Below are 16,049 nucleotides of genomic sequence, written 5' to 3'. Positions count from 1 at the left end.
TGAATAAATGAAAATGTGTCCCAAGGGGATTGTTACACTCTGTCGTTTCCTATTATTTATCGGGGTTTCTATTTCTGGTAAGCCTGGTTTCTCCAACCATTACTATAATGGGCAAAAAGTCAGGTTGCTTTGCAGACCACAGCAGTGGTGGTTAGGCCATGCAGGCCCACAGCAATCTGCGTCCGTATTGGACAGGCAAGGACCACCTTCTTCCATGAAACTACATTCATGCCATTTGCATCATCACCGTCTATTCATTTGACCCAACGCTTTTGTGAATGCCACTCAGCAAACCCATACATCTGCGTCAAACAAATGCAAACCTCTCTCTCTCTCTCTGGTTTTGTATCCATGCAAGATAAGATGATCAGGTGCATTTTGGTAGTTTTGCATATGAGGAAAAGGGCTTTTAAGTAATCAGCATGCAGAGTAGCCGATCATATAATCTTCAATACTCTTTCCAATTTACAAGCAAGAAAAGCAGCATCAGTTCAGGTATACAGACTCTCTCTCTCTCTCTCTCTCGGGTTCAAAAAGCTCTAAGAAGAATACCGGTAATTAAGTTACTTAATTAACAAAGTGGATTATTCATATATATACTGAGCTAGAGCTTATGTTTATGGTTTACAGAATGAATGGGTTTTTGTAATGAAGCAAACATTGGAATTCTAGCATGTAAAGAGTGCGTGTGGACTAATTTCTTGTTTGTTTGACTCAATAGCATTTCTAGGCAGAATTTAGGTACATATATATATAACTGTTGGAAAATGGGACGCGGAAAGATTCAGATCAAGAGGATTGAGAACAAGACGACAAGGCAGGTCACCTTCTCCAAGCGCCGATCAGGGCTACTGAAGAAGACTCACGAGCTTTCGGTGCTTTGTGATGCCCAGATTGGGCTCATCATTTTCTCAAGCACTGGAAAGCTGTGCCAGTACTGCACTGAGCCTTTTAGGTGGGTCTAATTAATTATATATATATTTCCTCTAAAAAAAGATTTCTTTTGCATGTTTCCATAACTTGTGTTAGCTTCTTTGATTTCTTTTGCATGATCGATCTGACGATATGGAATTGGGGAAGAGCTTCAATCCTATGACTATATTTAATGTTGTTTTCCCTGTGACTGTGAGGCTAGGGTTTTTCATTTAGTTAGGTCTTCAAAATCTCTTTCTCTCTGTGTTAGATTTGAAGGCAAATTACCCCCCCCATTAAATAAAGATTGACCAGCTTGAGTGCCTTGACTCACTCTCAGTTTCATGCTTCTGACAGATTAGGGTTTTGCTGCTATCATGCAACATGTCTTTTCAGTTGCAGTCACTCAACAGTTATAATAGGGACTTTGATCATCTTCTCCACTATTTTTGGGTATTTTTTATTTTCGTTTTTCCAGTTGTGGTCCTAACTGCCTTGGTATAATATTTATATATATATAATCAGTCCGCATATATTGTTCAGAATGTGCTACTAATTGTTATATATATATATATATATACGTACATAAACACACATGATAAATTGATAATTAACAACAAAACTTGCTTAATTTTCTTAGTAGATATTTTTGATGGGTTTTTAACTGCACCAGCTATATTGAGATTAAGATTTATGGCCTCATAAAACATTAATTAGATTTTTTTTTTTAAATAAAAAATAAATAAATTAATGCATGAAGAGGCAGTCAAAAATACCTTGATGTACATATTATTATAGCATAATAATATGTATATATGCTACATTACAAAAAAAAAAAAACTCAATTATTAGTTAAAATTGTCACATCATTATTATGAAATAAATATGGAATAAGTAATCGTAGTTCATCTAGTAGGTTGTTAATGTTTTGAGCGCGGTATTTAGGAATGAATCAGCAGTTAATTATTAGTTTGGTTGAGTTTTGGTACATCGATCAGTACTACATTATCTTTTGTTTGCAAAATTGTACCTCAAATATTGTTTACATTCAATGCTCTAATAAATCGTTTACCATTCTCTTTTCATTTTAATTTTTGCACCTAAAGTGAATTTACTGAAGATGCTGGAAAAGATTTGAGTTACCAGTCATCTATATATTTTTATAGGTTGACAAAGATTGTACCTGAATTAATTAATTTACTGAACACTACGTACAGTGATGACCATCTTCAATTATTTAAATATGTTTATCAAGGTCATTAATAAAAGAGAAATGTTATTTAGTAAACTGTTATGGATTGGAATGACGTGTTAGTGAAAAATCAACACTTGTTTTTTTTTATAAGCCCTTGTTGATTTAAAGGGTATAGTAGTTTTCACTGTCACGTCAATATCCCAATTGTAAGACAGTTGTATATTATATGGTTGTTCATAAAACCTTTCCTTAATGGATAGTTCTGAACTAGAAGATAATTAAAAACCAAAATTAGGGTTGTTTCTGTGATCATCTTGTACGTTGAAGTTCTCTCCTATTTATGGACATTGCCAACATAAACTTTTGAGACAGTGAGCTTGCACTTGCAACGGATCTTAGGTTCTTCTTAATTACCAATTAAAAAAAGAAACAAAAAAAAAAAAATCTATTGATAGCAATTTTAAGATGAATGACTAGTAATTAATTATCATTTAAAATATCCATTAAGTAAACTCTTGTACGTACGTAGATCGATAATCAAACACAACACCTTTCCATAGCAGCAATGGCCACAAATACTATACACATGTTCAGTAGGAAGAAGAATGGCTAGATAATCAAGTAGCATTTGCCACAAAAATGTTCAACAGGATTACATGATTCCAAGGTGTCAAGTTTTCTTGTGAAATTATCTAATTAAAATCATTCTAGTTTTGCATGCAAACACTTGGAAGTTTCTTCAGAGTTATATATATATATATATATAATTTGTTTATGTTTTGTCACAGAATGGAGCAATTGATAGAAAGGTACCAAAAAGTTTCGGGCACTCGTATTGATCCTGATCAGCATGATGGCCGGGTATATATAATTATAAATTTAAGTTAATAATTTGTCAAATTTGTACTCTTAACTATTAAACTAAGTTTATATATGAGATTAATTAATTAATTACCATTCGCATTTATAGGAACAAATATACGCTGAAATGGCAATGCTGAAAAGAGAAACTCTTCGTCTTCAAGTGAGCATGCAACGCTACACTGGCGAGGACTTGAGTTCCTTGCGATATGAGGATTTGGATCAACTTGAGAAAGAACTCGAACGCTCAGTTAAAAAGGTTCGAGATCGGAAGGTACATTTGTTTCTTTTCTAATATTTTCAATTACATCTCCTACTTTCCGCATTCAGATTACATCTTTCTCAATGCTCGTGATACAATTAATGATGGCAATTAGTGTTCACGTGTCGTGACACGATATAAGACTATCTTATATTATATGTCAATCTTAACATTAGCCGATTATATTAAACGGATAAGAGTCTTCAATCCTAATAAGCTAATTTTGTGTTGAATTTGTGTCGGCCAATTCACGAGTCTTATCAAAAATTGACAGTTCTTATATCGATCGCATGTCGGATTCAGGTCATGTTGAGGCATGACATAGTTTAGACCCATTAATTCAAACTTGCTACGTGTTTAAAATTGTCGGCCCTAGAGACAATTGATAAGTTGAAAGCTGTCTTGTTGTAGTCAATCTTCGCTGGCTATCACTTTATGATAGTCTTGGATTATATATCAAGTTCTAGAATTACTTGGGATTACTGTGCGTTTGTTTGCACTGATTGACTATGTAACTTAAAAACTGTTCCATTTTGAAATTATTAAATTTGCCATTACTCTCCGGTCTTTATTATTTATCCTTGGACTAGTTTTGCTTTCATTAATTTAGCTCACAAGGTAATTTGGCCATACTTAACAAGGACGAATCCTGTACTGCGTGACTAACTGTACGAGGATTATATTATGTTAATCGAGTAAACTCTGAACACTTGAACTGTTTGTCATCTAAGTGAATTAGGATTCGAACCTCGACCAACAATGCTTAATTGTCAACTATTTCAATAACAATATATATGAGATTTCATGAGACAAGTATTCACGAAGTACAATGGAGTTTCACAGCTCGATTTTAAAATGAACTAAAATATTAGTAATAATAAAAGCATGCACTATAGATGTATAGAGAACTCCTTGAATTAATAAACGTACTATTCTTATTTCCTTCGTTCTTTTAATTTTGTTTGAGTGCGCAGAATGAGCTCTTGCAGCAGCAGCTGGACAACCTGAGAAGGAAGGTGAGCTTTCTCTGCAAAACAAACAAACACACACACGCACAGACACACCAATATGAGCTTTTAAACTTTCTTTTGTTGTTAATATTTAGGAGCGTATGCTGGAGGAGGAAAATAGCAGCATGTATCGTTGGGTAAGTAAAGGATTTTCAAAAGGGCACTATGGATGTCCAGTTGTGACTTGTGAAGCCTTTTCAGAATGTTAAAGCATCCTACTTAGGTTATCTGGACCATCTAATGGGCTGAGATTACTTCAATTAGCAGAAGTATCAAACAGTTTAAAATTGTAGGGGAAATAATTGTTCAATGGAGATTCAAAGTAATTACTTGCGTTGGTTGATGGCTATGGACAGATTCAGGAGCACCGGGCAGCCATAGAGTATCATCAAGCAGCAATGGAGGCAAAGCAAGTGGAGCATCAAGTTGTAGATCAAATCCCGTTATATGGAGAGCACCCCTGTAGCGTGCTTCAACTTGCCACTTTCCCTCCTGACATTCAGCCATATCATCTTCAACTTGCTCAGCCCAGTTTTCAAGATTAACTTTCTTCTTTGGTTCCACAGGTATGGCATAATAATTATATATAATCATCATTATAAATCTTGTCATCATCTTCAACTAGTACTAGAAATGACATCAGATTTTAGGCAACTGCATTGCTGCACATATTCAGCTGGCTCACAGCTTCAAAAAGTGTGAATCAATTGCAGACTCTAAGAGGTGTCAAACATGCAGTTTTGTGCAGCCAGTTTTAATTATAAATTTGACTAATGTCCATCAAAACAAATCAATCGTTGAGATGTGGGTTAGACTGCTATCTAGGAATCCAGTTAGAAGGCATCAGACAGTCTCCAAGACGTGCAGGAAAAAAAGGCAAATAGAAACCGATGCATATTCAGTGAATCTGTTGGTGAAATGATTGGGCGACTTTTTTGATGGGGTTCTTGATAAAACTAGCCTGAAAATAGTACCAATCTTTCTCTCTCTCTAGTCTTATGGGCCAAACTAACGCATTGAAAATAAGTAAATAAAAATCAGAAAGATTGGCGATTCAATCCATATACTCTCTTACAAGTTAAAATTGTACCAATTCTTATTTGAATGTCTTATTGATACGTATATTAATTAACGACTTTGCAGTGAGATGGTTTCTAGCATGAAGGAGGGGATGAAGGAATAATAGTGCACATTGTTATCAAGAGGAAGGGTTACAGTTTCTACTGGATGTTACTTGTATGGGAGATTCTAAAGTAAGACAGCTTTTATGTTTCTGAACCTACTTAATTAACTAAAGAAAAAATAATTTCTTTGTGTGTGTTTTTTGAAATAACTCTTTATCAAATACCAAGGATTTGACTCTAGTATGTCTGAAAGTTTCCATGCACTATAGCAACTATCATATTAGGGAGAGAAGCAGAGACCTATATGTCAATGATATTGCTCCTCTACTCGCCAAAAGGAATTTATAACTTTTCAATTCATCACTTTATGTGGTATGACAATGATTTACTACTTTTCTGTCTCCTTTTCGATTTAGTGGAGACACTGTAAGAAAAGAAAATATCTTAAGGTCAATGATTTTAGACCTAAACTCCGGAATCTTAATTTTTGAAAAATTTTATAGCAAAATTTCCTCAAAAATATCTGTCATTGAAGAGAAATCATAATTTTAAAAGCAGGGTCAATGAAGCTTCAGTTCATTATACTGTCTAGCTACATCAAAATCTGATAACTGAATTGAGTAAATGCAGCAATTTGAGGTATTATTTTATAAATGTTTTTGCAATTATCAGACTAATTGAAATCATAAAATCTCTCATCATATAGAAGTTTAATCCAATGAAACAAACCATAAACATTTTTCGCCTAAATTTTCTCTACTCTGGCTAGAAAGTTTTGTCAGAAAAATACTAGCTAGTGTATAAGAAATAAATCTATACTTAGTAAGAGATGTCATGACTTATAGTGTCAGGCATGATTTATTTGAAAGCAGGCTGTGTGGTGGGTGAAGAACAGTTTTATGTTTTCATTTCCAGAAAACATGTTTCGACAGAAATGTTCTGTGAGAAAGAAGTAGACGATGGCATGTGAGATCAAACACCTAGGATATTAGTCAGCAAGATATGCCACTCCTGCATGAGGATTGAGGACGCAAACCAAGGTGGCTCTTGTAAGAGCAACCTGCTTGTAACTAACCTTTTTCTTTTGTTTTTGAACTTTGAATATGTGGTCAGTGAGATATGCAGAAAAAAGTCACATTTTGATGTGCTTACTTTCCAGATTATTGCTTGAAAGAACATATTCACTGTGGCCATTGTTCACATACAACAAAAGTCATGAAGAGATCATTGTACCATGAGAGAGACTACTAAATCAGACTCTATGGAGATCAGGAAGTGTCTCTTAAGGACAAATATAATATAAATTGGACTTCCTTGACTAACCAATGCATGAACATAAAGTAACACGATATGTTTACCATGTCTATAAAAAGAGAGTGAGCAAGATCACATATTAATGTAACATGTTTTAATTTCACTTCCCACTTGTTCCCTCCCAACCATGAGTATTGCAATATCATAAGTATCAGAAACGGTTAAAGCCAGGTTCATGGGTTACATCTAACACTTATCACTAGTTCATAGGTTTGATTTACTTGATCAAGATATGTTCCCGTCATTCACATGCTATGACCAAAATCAAATAAAGAAATTACTACAATAGCTGATATAGTAAACTTAATCTATATTATATGTGACCATCATTATAAGTTGCAGTGATTAGCATCATGCTAGCTGATTTCTTAATGGAGAGGGCCTTTTTCAGTCATATGAAAAGTGAAAAAAAAAAACCCTTGAAGGTTTTCTTTTTTAATTGATATCCGGTAGATGATTACACAAATAAGCTGAATCTTGCCATGAATAATTTATCAAAAGGGTACCCCTTAGTTGTGGATTCTAGGGACGGATTTATAGATCAGAGGGTCAGGGGAGCATGGCTTCCGATCTCCTTCAATTTTAATTTATCAAAATAGCATAGGCAAAGCCCATAGGTGAGGGGAAGGGAAGGGAATATGGTAGAGACTCGCATGTGAGAGAACATTATTGGAATAATCATGCATGAATGGAGCCCCATTTTGAAAAGTATGTAGTAGCAAGAATGAGAAGTTCATATACATGATTTAGTTCAAACCTAAATGCCTAAACTTTTAGGTTGAAGTGGTACGCAACATGTTTATCCTCCCAACACATGGCCAGACACAAAATTCTTAAAGACAATTTAAATCTAAACTTTTCTATCTGGATGGTCACAATTGGTATGGGCATTTCAGACTAGACATATTTAATATGATATAAAAAAAATCATACCAAGAACCCCAATTAGTGGAGGGAAAGAAAAACAAATTGATTTATATCAAAAGTAAATCTTTTACATTGGGAAGCCATGTTTCCATATTTAAGCTTACCTTATAAATGCAACAGTTAATATAGAATTTGCAGTCTGAATTTGTAGAAACAGCATGTAAGAACAAAAGGTCACATGATATTGATCTGATCATTGGGTGAAACTTAAAAGTTGGGAACATAGTCGGAGGGAGGAAAAAGTACCAAAGGCTGACACATAAATCATCAGAAAATAGTTTGAATAAGAAGTTCAACGAAGTTCCAACCTGTTATATGTTGAGAGGCAAAAATTCTGTTTAATGGATATCCAAAGATGCCCCCCCCATTATAATATCAGATGTATATAAATGCCTGCAGGCCAATGCATTACAAGCCCTTGACTTAATGAGCAGCCTTAAAGATTCATCACAGTGAAAATAAATTGACAGGGATGACAATTTTAGTGGTTCGTCTTTTCCTTCTTCTTTTTTTCAGATTCACTGATTGCAATACAAAATACAAGTAGTCCACTTGGATATCTAATGTAAAAGACTGAAACTAGGGTGATCTACCGATGGGTTGACTTGAGCAGAAGTTTCAGGATGTAGACATGGGCTTCAGAAACCCAATTAAAGGCTTCCTTGGTCTTGAGTCAAAGCTTCAAGATGTAAGGTTATTTCTATTTAATATATGTGTACGTGTTTTATAACTATGTCTATATATAGAAAATTACAATATTTGATATCAAATTACTATCTCAAAAAAAAGGGAAATCAAGAAAATAAAATGGAAATTCAGTCTTTTCTCATAGCAAACATCAGCTAATTGTTTTCAATTTCCATCAGATGCAAAATGGAACACATTTACAGAGAGAGCCTTCTACTCCATAGACACAGAAATAACATGGAAAATCACAAACATTAGAAGATAGAATCATTACCCACAAAGTATATAGCTGCCTCAGTATGTAATTTGCTACCAACGTAAGCTGGAAACTACAACCATTTTAAGAATTAAGAAAACATGACTCGCTAAATGAGTCATCTTAAATTCAATGCAAAGGCAAATAATATATAATTGTGCAAATTCTTAAAAACTTGGGATCCAAGGATTTAAAAATAAACTGAAAAATCCATTTAGAAGCATACCTTTTCAATTTTGAGTAAGTTGCCAGTGAATCGGAGAAAGCTTAGGTAAGTCAGCAGCAATGATCATACAAAACAAGAATGTAATTTTTCTGAAACATACTCAGGATAGGTCCTTTTATCTGCAGAGAAAAAATAATCCATGAACCATGATTGCAAGCAAAAGTGTGTAAAACAATGCCACCCTAGAAAATTTGTCTCTATTGATGATGGTTTTTTTTTTTTTTGGGTTATGAAGTGTAGCTACATTGTTCACCTTTCCAGGGAAAGCACTGGATTAGACAATTGGTCTATTCTACACATTCCTTGAGTGAATGCCCAAAAAATAAGATGCTAGTTCTTCAAAGAATGAGGGACAACAGATCAAAGGTATGGGAAGGCTTCATTTAACCTTCTCTACTACCCCTTGCAAGCAGGATAACCTTTTACTCAAAATATCAGATATCAAATCCTTAGGAAAATTTAATAGTTTGTTTTCAATGACCCTTTTAAAATTTATAATGAATCAACATAGAGTTTTAATTGTTATGAACTTCAAATAAGATTCATTGCAATACGTTCAGACATCTTTCATATAGTACATACAATATTCTTGATTTTCATAATCGATATCATGTTTGATTTGGCTTATAATAAACTTCAGCATCACATAGATTTGTTCCGAGTCAGGATGTGTTTTATCCTGGGATATGAACCCGTGAAGGGTTCCGAAGATCTCCACAAAACTATGCCCGGGAGATTTCTTCACCCCTCTCCTCTCCATGGCTTTTCGCATGGTTCTTGCGTCGTCCCAACGCTTCTCAACTGCATAAACATTTGAAAGGCCAACATATCTACCATCATGATCCGGCTCCAACTCTATAAGCTTCCTTCCAACTATTTCTGCAAGATCTAATTTTCCATGGTTCATACACCCACTAAGCAGAGCACCTAACATTGAAGCTGTTGGCTCCATGGGCATTTGACTCATAAATTGATACGCCTCAGTTAATTGACCTGCACGTGCCAGTACATCTACCATGCAAGCATAGTGCTCACTCTTAGGTGTCATGCCATATTCACAAAGGCACTCAAAGAAATGCCAAGCTTCCTTCACTAATCCTCCATGAGCACAGGCAGTTAACAAGCACAAGTATGTGATCTCATCTGGGGCAATCCCAACACCTTGCATTTCGGTGAACAATTCAAGTGACTCTATAATTAATCCATGTGTTGCAAGCCCACCAATTAGTGCATTCCAAATCAACACATCAGTTCGTCTCATTGGAACCCCACGAAAGACAATCAAAGCCTCTTCTATCGCCCCACATTTGGCATACATGTCCACAATAGAAGTTTGCAAGACTAAAGTTAAAGGCAACCCATTATCAACAATATAGTGATGCATCATCCTCCCCTGCTCAAGTGCACCTAAGTGGGCACAAGCACACAAAACACTCACCATAGTAACCTCATTGGCCTTGGGCCCTGCACCACGCATTTTTGCAAACTGAGCTATAGCCTCCCTGTACTCCCCACTCTTGACATACCCATCGATCAAAGAGCTCCATGACACAACATCCCGCTCTGGCATCAACTCAAACACTTCCCGTGCAGAATTTACATCCCCACACTTGGAATAGCCATCCAGCATTGCATTCCATGAAACTAAGTTTCTTGTCAGCATTCCATCAAATGTCTGACGTGCATACACGATATCCCGACAAGAGGCATACATATGAATCAAAGAATTCTGAATAAACCTATCAGACTCAAACCCAGTTTGCACGACATGGGCATGCACCGCCGCCCCAAGTTCCCGCTTCAAAAGGCGCGCCGACGCCTTCATAAGAAAAGGGTACGTCAAGTAATCCGGCGAGACGCCAACACGCAACATTTTAACAAAAACTGATATCGAACGATTTGGATTTTTGCTGTTCGAGTAGCCTCTTATGATAGTGTTCCAAACAAAAGTTTTTGGACTGGAAAGTTGTGAAAATACCCGGTAGGAGTACTCGATGTCACCCCAGTCAGAAATTGCAGAGAAAGACAGAATTTTTGATACAAAAGGGTCATCTTGGGAGAGACCAAGAGTGGTTATAAGAGCATGGGTTTTCTTTAGCTCAAGCATCGATTTGCATTGATCAAGAATTGAAATCAAAGTTTGGTTTACACTGGGCAATGACACGTTCAACATTTACTGGTGAAGGAGTAAAGCTGTTGGTAGAACACTTTCAAACGCTTGACCAATTGGAGGGAATGCATGACAATTGCCAAACGGTAAAGAGCTACAGCAGGCATTAAACACTTCTAACACAAGCCCTTTTGGGTTGTAGGCAAGCTGGGCCAATTCGAGAGCTAAATTGCTTGGGCTTGGATCAAAAAATTTATCAGCCCACCAAGAAAAAGACACTTTCTTCTTCTCTTTTTTTTTAGTGAATTCCTTGAACTAGTTCGTAACGCCTCGAATTTTTAGTTAGAAATGTGCTGATAATGTTAAGGATCATCTTTTTATCCTCCTAAATTTATGTGGCTCTTAAAATTATCATTCAATTTGAGATGGATCATTATTAAATTTTGATTCAATAATAACTTTAAGAATCACGTCAACTTTAAAAAGATAAAAATATGGACAAAATATTACTCAAACTGTGCCTAGCTACTTGCAACCTCACATACAAGGAATATCATTTATCGAGCATAAAAGGGGCATGCAAATTCCTACATTTGGTATCTTCTTCTTCTTCTACTCTTTTTTCGGAATTATTTTAGGGTCAAATAAATACATTTTTTTTTTTGTATGGGTGAATAATTAATGCTTGTTGTATTCACGACCATTCAAAAATAAAAAATAAAAGAATGCTATTAGGAACATTATAACTTTTATTACAAGTTTTTTACAAATTGATATGATAGTTTATATGTATGACACTTACCATGTCAACCATTAAACAATTAAATTTGATTGTGGCTAACGTAATAATATAATGTAAATTGCCACATAAGTACGTGACACTTACAACATTAGACACTAAACAACAATTTAATTGTAGTTGATATGACAATGTCACATCAATTTATAAGGGATTATAGTAACAATTGTTGTACTCCATATACATGATACTTATCTCGTCAACTATTAAACAATTAAATTTGATTGTAATTAACATGGTAATATCATATGAACTGTCACATCAGTATGCAACACTTACAACATCATATACTGAACAACAATTTAATTGTAGCTGACATGACAATGTCATGTCAATTTACAAAAAATTGTGGTACTTCAAGCATTTTCTTTTTACTTTCATTACTTAAACCATTATTTCAATCATCATATATTTTGCATTTATTCCCATAGAAAGAAAGAGATATATAATGGGGAAATCGAGAGGATTGTGGGGAGTGAACTTCTTTTCATCGAGGGTCATACAAACAACCAAATAAGTTGAAAGAATTTCTTATATTTTATAAGAGACTGTATTTCTTTAATTAAGATTAGAATGACTTTGGATAGAGTCGATAGACACATACCTAGTGTATTAGCACGATCTCACATCCAATTGGTAGGTCGTGCTTGTAGGATTCTCCTTGTTAAAAAAATTAAAAAATAATTAAATATGTTGTTCGATTATAAGATATCATAAGATCGATGACATGAACATATATATATATATATATATGATGCTTTGTCTTCACTTTCTTCTATCCTTATAAACGACCCTCTCTCTCTCTCTCTAATTGTTTATTTATTATTATTTTATTTTTTAAGTAAACAATAAAAAAGGTCTCCAAATCCTGACAAACACAGGAAATTAAAGTAATAACTGTCCATGACACTCGACAGTTTGGAAACCTACCTAAAACACAAAAGCCAATATTAATTGCTTCCCACATATATATATATACCATTAAGCTCCCCAAGCTTTCTACATGTCCATGGAAATATCGAAACACTTGGCCATGACTTCCGTATAAGAACCCTCCACTTTACTCTTTTCTCCAGGATACCATATATATCTCGAAGAGAAAGACAAGTCCTTCTGTAGGAGCCATGGGAACCGAACTAGACATAGCATATGGCTACAAAACCAGGCCTTCATCTCTCTTGAGCTCCATTTTCATGTCCACGGTGAACGCAGCGGCGAAGACGCTCGTTTCGGTGGCGAAAACTGAACAGGCGAAGTGGAAGGCCTCGGACCATTTGCGCTTTGTGGTCATGCTAATGACTTGGGTCGCTCTGTGGGTTCTCAGGGTTCTCATGGATTACTTCCCTTGCTCTGTAGGCTTTTCTCCTCAATATCTCCTTTCAGGCTTCTCGTCCGTTGGATCATTGGACTTGTCATCTTCATCATCGTTAATGCCTTCCTTTCCTTCGTTGGATTTGATTGTTCATGAAGAACTTGATGGACCGTCCGTCCAAGCCCTTGGCAGAGCACTCCAACAAGTAAGCCAGCCTACTTGAAAATTAATTTATTTTTCTCTTCCAACACAATTCCGCCAAGTAATTTTAGTTAGAAAATTGAGGAAAAAAATATGTACGTTGACTTAGCGATTGGGCATTATTTTTTTAATTTATTGTTATATTATTTTAATTCTTGAGCCGATCATCATCATCATCATCATCCCGAGACAAATAGAAGAACTTTTGTTGGTGGGTCCATCAAATCGGCTCATGATCGAATCCAAAATCATCAAATTCGATGACCAAAATCTAATGATTAGAATCCAGGGCCGTGCGTTAAATTGCGTGATTGTACCAAAGCTTGCTAGGTGGCAGTTTTGCATGCATTAGGGTACAGGTGGACTACATGCACCGCTTTATAACTACTAGCCATGCCACGTAAAATTGTTAAAGAACCGTACTCAAGCATTGGGTTACACCTTTCTTTTTTCGGAAATTCACCGAAAAGCCATATACAGTAATAACAGTAGTACAAACCATGTATATGGCAAAGTACGTGTTCTATTATTATTGGCTGATACTTTTTTATTGATTTGGTTCTTAATTTTACGGTGTCGCGCGTAGATCCTTGCGCTCCTAAACGACATCCCGGCCACATCCGGGAAATACCAATTTGCGTTGGCAATGGCTGAAAGGATAATGGACGAGAACGCCAGATATGGACACGCGGCGCTTCTCCAGATCAATCGGATGGCCCTCGCTTCGGCATTCGCGCGTACGTCAAACCTTCTACACCGCACTCTCGAACGCACACAAGCAGAAGACGACGAGGATGCCAACTCTGGCGCGTGGACCACACGTGTGATTCGGGCGCTTCCAATGGGGAATTACTTGACCTCCTACATGAAAGGGTTCGGCGTTTGCGTAAATGCCATAATGTCTACTGTGGCCAATGCTGGCACGTGTCAGTTACAGAAGAAGAGGCAACCGGAGGTAGCCAGTGAGAGGGAGGTGGAGGAGCTGATGGCGGAGAAGCTGGCTCAGGAGCTTCTGTGGATAACGACGAAGCTTAGGGATTATGGAGCCGTGGATGAAGCTTTGGTGCAATGGAGCTTTGCCTCTGGTCTAGCCCCCCTCTCTCTCAGTGCTAATGTTAGGGTCCAAGGCTTCATGGTCAAGATCTCAGGTGATCTTTCATCTCCGATCCCCCCTACACACAGTACTACTATTTGCACAAACTTTATCTATCTGTCTTCGATCACTTTTGTAAAATAAATGAGTAAATTTATGAGCACTAATCATGTATAAAATAGCACTAAATTTGTGCCACCAAATTATGTACCAATTAAATAGCTAGCATTATGTGATTATGTCTGCATTAATTCGATTGCTTGCTATGTACTCCTTATCAGTTTATTAATGTTAAAATTTAATTCAATGATTAAATCTTAAATTAGCACTTTCTTATGAATAATGAAAAAAAGAATCTTGTTATTTATTTATTTATGAATAATGAAAAAAAGAATCTTAGTTTATATATATTCACTAATCCTTTCTGTCTCTCTCTCGATCTCTCTCTGATATAAATAGCCATATTATGTGGAGAGCTAAGGGGTGAAGAAATATCGAGCCAAGTGAAGTTCAGGTTGCTTATGTTTTGGCTTCCTTTATTTTGTCATGCAAGCAACGGGCTGGTGTATCCTGTCTTGACAAGGTTCGAAAAGACGGAAGTAGAGAGAGCAATCGATGAAGTACTGTCCAGCTTGCCGGCCGGGGATCAAGAAGTCATCCTCACAAATTGGCTGCAAGATTTTGCCATAGCTGCTTCTGATTGGCCGAATCTCCAATTTTCTTACGATCGGTGGTGCCAATTTAGTCGTAAAGTTGTTACATAATTAAATTTGTGCAAACATTTATATATCGATCTGGATCGGAGGTCCAAATCAAATTAAATAACGACTGCATGCAGTCATATTGTGTGTTTTTCTTTTTTCCTTCTGTGTTAATGTTATGTCTTCAGGACACATAAAAAGTTTGTCTAGCTACCATTATTAGTGCATATATGTACACTCCTTGTAGTAGAATAAAACCTCGAATTAATTAGGTCCTGTTTCATTTTATTTCTGGTTTACTTTGGTTTTTTATTATTTATTTTTGTTAAAAGATTAATCATTAAATGATTAAATTTACATTTTTCTTTCATCTTAATTTTTGGAATAAGTAATAAATTAACATGGTATAAGAGCCAAAGGTTTCGAATTCAAACCTTAACTTTATCATTTATCTTTCATTTCAATTAAATTTATTTCTTCTTCTCCGCTTAAGTTTTGAAGGTGATTGAATCACTTCTCAGTTGGTTCTGCCAATTAAAGACAAAATGAATAGGTAAATAAATAAATAAATGTATGAATAAAAAATAAATGCAGTATACTATATTAATAGTCTTAATTGCAAAATTATATCACTTCCATTTTTGGGCATGCAACATCGGTTAATATATTTTGTGCCATATCAGCAAATTCTGTTGAATCTAATAATTAACAATATTTCCTATGAGGGTAATCGTATCCACTGAGCATAACTAATGTGATTAAAAAAAATTTAAAATGACACGTACACGGCATTCAAAGTTAGAGCTTGATATATATACTTAATACGTATCAGTTGCCACAGGCGTACCGTTTGATCACATAGGGCATTTGGTCTAGTGGTATGATTCTCGCTTAGGGTGCGAGAGGTCCCGAGTTCAATTCTCGGAATGCCCCTGCTTTTTAGAGTTTTGTTTTATTCACTTGCTCCCTTATTTTGCTAGATGGCTCAATTTCATTGGGCCGAATTATGAAACCGAAACCGGTCTAAGCTCTGCTTCTTTACATAGGAGCATCCCCCTT

The 16,049-nt window shown here is 35.8% G+C and overlaps 3 protein-coding genes, 1 long non-coding RNA gene and 1 other non-coding gene across 5 annotated transcripts; 3 read left to right on the top strand and 2 right to left on the bottom strand.

Annotated features, from left to right (window-relative positions):
- The first annotated feature begins 767 nt into the window (after positions 1–767).
- LOC133858464 (protein TRANSPARENT TESTA 16) lies at positions 768–5,554 on the top strand. The gene is made up of 7 exons (XM_062293936.1): positions 768–955; positions 2,896–2,968; positions 3,078–3,242; positions 4,205–4,246; positions 4,336–4,377; positions 4,597–4,806; positions 5,384–5,554. The coding sequence occupies exons 1-6, from the start codon at positions 768–770 to the stop codon at positions 4,783–4,785; spliced, it is 699 nt and encodes a 232-aa protein (XP_062149920.1). The 3' UTR covers positions 4,786–4,806; positions 5,384–5,554.
- On the bottom strand, positions 4,075–8,826 carry LOC133858465 (uncharacterized). The gene is made up of 3 exons (XR_009898518.1): positions 8,775–8,826; positions 4,571–4,732; positions 4,075–4,257 (listed from the first exon to the last, which is right to left on the bottom strand). It is a non-coding gene; the product is annotated as an uncharacterized LOC133858465 (long non-coding RNA).
- A 1-nt stretch (position 8,827) lies between these two features.
- LOC133865637 (pentatricopeptide repeat-containing protein At5g08305) lies at positions 8,828–10,947 on the bottom strand. The gene is made up of 2 exons (XM_062302088.1): positions 9,357–10,947; positions 8,828–8,893 (listed from the first exon to the last, which is right to left on the bottom strand). Exons 1-2 carry the CDS (start codon positions 10,945–10,947, stop codon positions 8,838–8,840), a joined length of 1,647 nt encoding a protein of 548 aa, XP_062158072.1. The 3' UTR covers positions 8,828–8,837.
- Positions 10,948–12,656: 1,709 nt separating this feature from the next.
- On the top strand, positions 12,657–15,240 carry LOC133858510 (uncharacterized). Its single transcript, XM_062293985.1, has 3 exons — positions 12,657–13,200; positions 13,783–14,344; positions 14,749–15,240. The coding sequence occupies exons 1-3, from the start codon at positions 12,808–12,810 to the stop codon at positions 15,051–15,053; spliced, it is 1,260 nt and encodes a 419-aa protein (XP_062149969.1). The 5' UTR covers positions 12,657–12,807; the 3' UTR covers positions 15,054–15,240.
- Positions 15,241–15,851: 611 nt separating this feature from the next.
- Positions 15,852–15,923, top strand: TRNAP-AGG (transfer RNA proline (anticodon AGG)). Its single transcript has one exon. It is a non-coding gene; the product is annotated as a tRNA-Pro (tRNA).
- Positions 15,924–16,049: the final 126 nt, after the last annotated feature.

The sequence above is a fragment of the Alnus glutinosa genome, chromosome 1 (assembly GCF_958979055.1).
Source record: "Alnus glutinosa chromosome 1, dhAlnGlut1.1, whole genome shotgun sequence".
NCBI lineage: Eukaryota > Viridiplantae > Streptophyta > Magnoliopsida > Fagales > Betulaceae > Alnus > Alnus glutinosa.
The sequence above is the reverse complement of the archived record's forward strand: the minus strand, read 5'-3'. Positions and strand labels throughout refer to the sequence as shown.

Excerpts from the sequence above, each read along its gene's own strand:
- LOC133858464 (XM_062293936.1), top strand. The coding sequence starts at position 768 with ATGGGACGCGGAAAGATTCAGATCAAGAGGATTGAGAACAAGACGACA. Across the intron at positions 4,247-4,335 it reads TGGACAACCTGAGAAGGAAG|GAGCGTATGCTGGAGGAGGA; the intron begins GTGAGCTTTCTC and ends GTTAATATTTAG. Across the intron at positions 4,378-4,596 it reads ATAGCAGCATGTATCGTTGG|ATTCAGGAGCACCGGGCAGC; the intron begins GTAAGTAAAGGA and ends GGCTATGGACAG.
- LOC133865637 (XM_062302088.1), bottom strand. The coding sequence starts at position 10,947 with ATGTTGAACGTGTCATTGCCCAGTGTAAACCAAACTTTGATTTCAATT. Across the intron at positions 8,894-9,356 it reads TTATGAAAATCAAGAATATT|ATAAAAGGACCTATCCTGAG; the intron begins GTATGTACTATA and ends TTTTCTCTGCAG.
- LOC133858510 (XM_062293985.1), top strand. The coding sequence starts at position 12,808 with ATGGGAACCGAACTAGACATAGCATATGGCTACAAAACCAGGCCTTCA. Across the intron at positions 13,201-13,782 it reads TTGGCAGAGCACTCCAACAA|ATCCTTGCGCTCCTAAACGA; the intron begins GTAAGCCAGCCT and ends TGTCGCGCGTAG. Across the intron at positions 14,345-14,748 it reads CTTCATGGTCAAGATCTCAG|CCATATTATGTGGAGAGCTA; the intron begins GTGATCTTTCAT and ends TGATATAAATAG.